Source organism: Triticum aestivum, chromosome 5B, assembly GCF_018294505.1.
Source record: "Triticum aestivum cultivar Chinese Spring chromosome 5B, IWGSC CS RefSeq v2.1, whole genome shotgun sequence".
NCBI lineage: Eukaryota > Viridiplantae > Streptophyta > Magnoliopsida > Poales > Poaceae > Triticum > Triticum aestivum.
In genome coordinates, this window is record NC_057807.1 from 122,347,748 (window position 1) to 122,353,185 (window position 5,438).

The 5,438-nt window shown below is 42.8% G+C and overlaps 1 protein-coding gene across 1 annotated transcript; it reads left to right on the forward strand.

Moving 5' to 3' along the window:
• Window positions 1–340: 340 nt before the first annotated feature.
• LOC123110743 (probable prefoldin subunit 3) lies at window positions 341–3,907 on the forward strand. Its single transcript, XM_044531336.1, has 6 exons — window positions 341–613; window positions 2,240–2,297; window positions 2,637–2,708; window positions 3,196–3,315; window positions 3,390–3,491; window positions 3,567–3,907. Exons 1-6 carry the CDS (start codon window positions 453–455, stop codon window positions 3,639–3,641), a joined length of 588 nt encoding a protein of 195 aa, XP_044387271.1. The 5' UTR covers window positions 341–452; the 3' UTR covers window positions 3,642–3,907.
• Window positions 3,908–5,438: the final 1,531 nt, after the last annotated feature.

Sequence of the window (5,438 nt, forward strand, 5' to 3'; positions counted from 1 at the left end):
CCTCCACCTCTCCATACTTTTTTAACCTCCTTGCACCGCAAAAACAAATGAGCACCATCTTCTGGTAGGCGTTGGCAGATCACACACTTAGTATCCAAATCGACACCAATACGCTCCACATTCCGCAGCAGGGGATGACTATTATGTGCATTAGATGTTCTGACAACGGAAGATTTCTAATCATTCTCATTTTTTTAGAACAGCTAATTATAATTATTCTCATGCCCCTGCAAAAAATGAATTATTCTCATGTCGTCCTAATTGGGCCTGGGGCAACCAACCAGGCCGGTCCGTAAACCCAAAATTTCTTTGCCGAAAGCGAGGTGGACCCCACCTAACAGTTGCCCAGCTTCTCCTCATTTGGGCCTTGGGCACATTCTCCTCCTCCTCTCTTCGGCTGGGCCTTCTCTCCTCGTCTCCTCTCTCTCTCTCTCTCTCTCTCTCTCTCTCTCATGGCGGCGGCCACCTCCTCGTCGGCGGTGGCGGTATCTACGCCGCAGGGAGTGGCGGAGCGGCGGGGAATCCCGGCGGCATCCTTCGTCGAGGATGTCGAAACCTACCTCCGGCAGGCCGGGCTCGAGGTCAACTCCGCCCTCGCCTTCCTCCAAGAAAGGTAACCGCTACTCCGCCCCGCTCCCCTCCCCTACACCCTACCTTCGTCCCCATGCATCCAACCCGAAGAACCTGTCGGCTTTGGGTTCTCGCGGTGTTCCGGGGTCCTGGTCCGGCTGCCGCTGCAACTGTGAGGGAAGCTAGATCCTTTGGCTGCTTCTCGCGATGTGCCCTCCACCTGTTCGGTGGATTCGGGAGCTGGTGGGTGGCCATCGGCTCGCCCTTGATCCGGAAATCGTCTCAGACGTGGGACGATTCGCGTTGTTTTGGAGGTCCTCTCGGCGTCCTTACCACCGTGTACTCCATCCGTCCCATAATATAAGATCTTATTACATCCAATATGAGTACCTTTGATCTATCTCAGCAAAGCTCCTCTACATGTTAGATCCTTGTAGGGGTCGGTGCTGCTTCCACCACTTGTTTGGTCGCCAGACTAGCTCACAGATTGCAGTGGTCGTTGGAGTAGGGTTTTGCGGCTGGTGCTGTGCTTATGTGGCCCCTGCTTGGATTGGATCTCTGCAAGTTTTCAGTCTCTATTGCCTACTTGTGGATGAGCATTAGTCCAAACTATACACTGTGTTGAACTCCTAATTCATTGCGTCTGCAAAGAGGCAAACTCTGCCATAAGCTGTGCAGGCCACGCGAGAGAGGCTTATTGTCCACTCAATCATGGGATACGGTTCATTCACATGTCGAATGAACTGCTTATTATGAGATCTTGCATATTCGACCAAATTCATTGTTGAATTTACGGCCTACCCTCTGTTCCTCACCCTAATCCGCGGTGCCGCTCACAATGGTACTGAGGCCAGAGAAGTTTCCAGCTAATCAATCTGTTTAAACAAAGACTCCAGATTAGCACAACCAACCACAATCATTAGTAATCAAATAGGAGTCTTAACTTAATCTGTAATAAGGTCTCATCACTCATGTGTGAGTCATGTGCCGGATTTGAATAAATTCCGATTCAAATCCGCAGGCTTTTAAACAATCCATATTGCCAAATTATGGACAACCTGGTCATTCCTATCATCCGGTGCCCGGGCTATATAAACAAAGTTTAATTTCCAGTACACATGTACTGTACTTACAGCATGAAGTACCAGCTTTCTCGGACTAATTTCCGTCCAAGCTTCCATGTACACCGTACATGTATATGATGCTTTCGATTCCACATCTACACTTTCCAGGAGATAAATTAGCAGTAAAATAAATGTTGTAAGCCACACACACACACATACTGAATATTCCAACATTCATCTGGGTTGACAGTTCCTGGAAGTAAAGTCGCTGTTCCTTCCATTATATTTGAACCTGCCATTCCATAATGACTGATTTTGTCGTTCCTTTGTGGTTTATATTATATGGTCTAGTATTTCTTTTGAAAACTATGAAAAGTATGTATGTTCTTGCCTTCAGCGTTCACTTCTAGTTGGTAGGCAGCTGCAACTGATTTTGTGCATCACAGTTGATATTTATCCGAACAAGAGCAATTTAATATTATTTCTCCAGCAAGTTTCGGCAAAAATCTTGTTTGTCCCTACATGTGTACATTACACTTTTTACCTGGTTGTTTTTTGATACTTGGTTCTGCTTTAGAGAAATGTAACCCGCTTAATTTTTTTAGGCTGCAGCAGTACAAAATGGTGGAGATGAAACTTTTAGCACAACAAAGAGAACTTCAGGTGCTCATGCTTTTTCTTCTTAGATTTATGGAGGCAAGCTAAGATCAAATATGGCTTTTGAGTGGAAGTTTGCTTAATTGCTTATATTTACTTCTTTGACGATGTTCTTTGTGCTTTTGAATTATAATTTGGGTGTTCCACAGCACAATTGTTCTCTAGTTAATACTGATAAAAGGTTGAGAATTAGTACTGTAAAAAATGTCAAAGCTTACATGGGGTCAACTCTTGATCATTGACCTAACTTAGCACCATGCTAACTTCTATTAGCAGTTATCATTGATACATGTTAGTTTAGCATATACTTTATAAACTTATTTTAGCTAGCTGTTCTTGTTACAGGCGAAAATTCCTGATATAGAGAAATGCTTGGATATTGTTGCGACATTGAAAGCTAAAAAAGCTTTGGGTGAGGTTTGTATAATTTCCTTAACTCCGCTCCTTTTTCAGTTTACCTTTCTATTTCTGTGCATTGGATTTTCCCCTTTTGCTCAGCCTAATGATTTAAATTAATGTACATTTCTTACTTTGAATACCATGAACCATGATTTTACTGCTGAAGGTTGTAGTTACATTACCTTATCACTTAACCTGTAAAATGTCAAGTTTGACCTTGTGCATGTTTCTTAACAGTTTAATATGGTAGGTTATTATTCATTTTTACCTCTTTCAGTTATCTCCAAAATGTGGAACACAGATTGTATTATACTTTTTTAGTCCATTTTGTTATTATTCATTTGCTAGTTGCTAACATCTGTTAAACTCATCTTTTGAAAATGAAACAGTTCAAACTTGATAATGTTTTGAAACTGTAACCATGCTTGAACGCTTGTTCTGAATGGAATCATTCAAGTGAAAGTTAAGTAGTTAACTATCCGTGTCTTTCATGTATTTAATGAAGGCACTCATAGCTGATTTTGAATTATCTGAGGGAATCTATTCGCGTGCTAAAATCGAGGACTCTGACTCAGTGTGCCTATGGTTGGGTGCAAATGTGATGCTGGAATACTCCTGTGACGAGGTATAGTTTTAAGCATTGTCATATTCCCGTCCTTCGATTTTTAGTTCCCCCCTTCATTTCTGGGAGTTTTGCAGGCCAATGAGCTCTTGAAAAGTAACTTGGAAAATGCGAGGGCCAGTTTAGAAGTCCTTGTTGGCGATCTTCATTTCTTACGGGACCAGCAAACGATAACTCAGGTAAAATGGCCATGACTAGTTTGACTACTCACCATCATCTCATGCTCAGTATTGCTAAACTCAATTCTTTGTCAGGTTACAATTGCTCGGATATTTAACTGGGACGTGCACCAGCGGAGAAGCAAGCAGTCTGTTATGAAAGAAACATGATCATCATAGGGTATGCGCAGCCAATGAAATCGGGTTATTTTTGTACTTCTTGCTGCCTCTGGCGATTTAGTTTATCGTCATAGTGTGTGTGCTCTTTGCTATTGATGGTGCCTTGGCCGCGTGACAGAAATGTATCAATCACATTCAGTTTTATGGTGTTGGAACTCTAGACCGTGTGGTGTAGATGACATTCGCTTCTGTTTTGGGCTGCATGTACTTGTTTAGCGCTTGATGAAACAAAATTTGCAAAGCATTTTTTTTGTTTATTACCTTCTTTTCTGGCATGTTCACTGGTTTTAAATCCTCTAAAAGATGAGCTGCTCCAGTGTCAGTTTACAGAGTATCATGTTGCAATGTTTACCAGTTGCTGCATTTCTGCAGGCTGGTTACAGCTAGGTGTTAATCGATAGGGTCTCAGGTAGTCGTGCCTATACGCAGTATGGTACCAAATGTTCCTGTCAGATGTTACTATTACTCTGTTTTTTCTTAAGAAATGTTGAAAGAATCTGACATCAGTTTTTTAACCATGGCAAATTGAACGTTTTTATGGCAAATCAAGTTTTTTTTTGCGGGGTGTCAAATCAAGTTGTTGCGAGGATGGCAATTTTCTTGGACCCTGATAAGTGTACCCTGATAAGTGTCACATGTTAGGTATGAGCACATGGCAATTTCAAACGTTTTTTATGGCAAGTTTAATGACACGAGGATAGCAACTTTCGTGCTTTAGTTTATTTTTGACAGAAACTTGCCGTGTATCGTTGGAATTTGCCATCCTTGGTGACTGGAATTTGCCATCCTTGGTGACTGGAATTGCCATCGAAAAACGTTGGGGCCGGACTGCCACGCACCTGATGTGTGACACTTATTATTTGGGATTTTCTTTAGCAAACATATAAAATCCTGTCAGAAAAACTGAACATGGCATGGATTTGTCATTGGTTACTAGAGAAAATTGCCATCCTCGCGACAATCTAACTTGTCATAAAAAACATTCAATTTGCTATGGTCACAAAACTGACATTCATTTTTGTAGCGAAATCCTTTTTCTTTTCTTCCGTGGGGTACTATTATTCTGCTTTTGCATCAAGAGGCCATTGATTAGGCTCCTTCCTTTCGGTCACAGCTACTGGTGATGACGAGTTTCAGGACTCCCTATCACACGAAAGAAGAACATGACATGAAACCACATTTTTTTGACTGGGCGGCAGTCGGTCGCCTCTGCCAGCCCGCCTCGATCAATTTCTAGGGGAAGGGGAAAGCTCCACCCTAGTCGTGCTGTTAAGAACTCAACATGGAGTTGAAACTTTCTCGAGCGTCATTGCATGCTCTGAGCAGCACCTGGCACCCGGTAGAAACACACACCGTGCTGCTGTTGACATTCTGATGAAGAGTACGACAGCAACATATGCTAACCCTACAGCTACAGGTAACCGCCTCCCTGACTAACATGCTCCGAAACTCGGTCAATGTGTTGCTGCTGCTTTGCCTTAGAGGTCCCATCCTACTTGGCCGACATTGGTAGCTTGCTAGGTCCCATCCTACCAGGCATCCATACCCCCACTATGAATTTGTGGCCATACGAATATGTGGATCAGCTTCCTCATAAATTTACTTTGATTTTCAAACGGCTTGTAGCATGGAACTACGGGAAGGAAAAGAGAGCGAGCTGCTCTGTGCTAATCTCAAAAAGCGGGGTCAATGATAGCTTGATCATTCAATGCAATGAGGATGTGCACAATTGCTGATATATCGTGTGGAAACAAATTTTCCAGACGATAAATTAATTGTCTCGCGGAT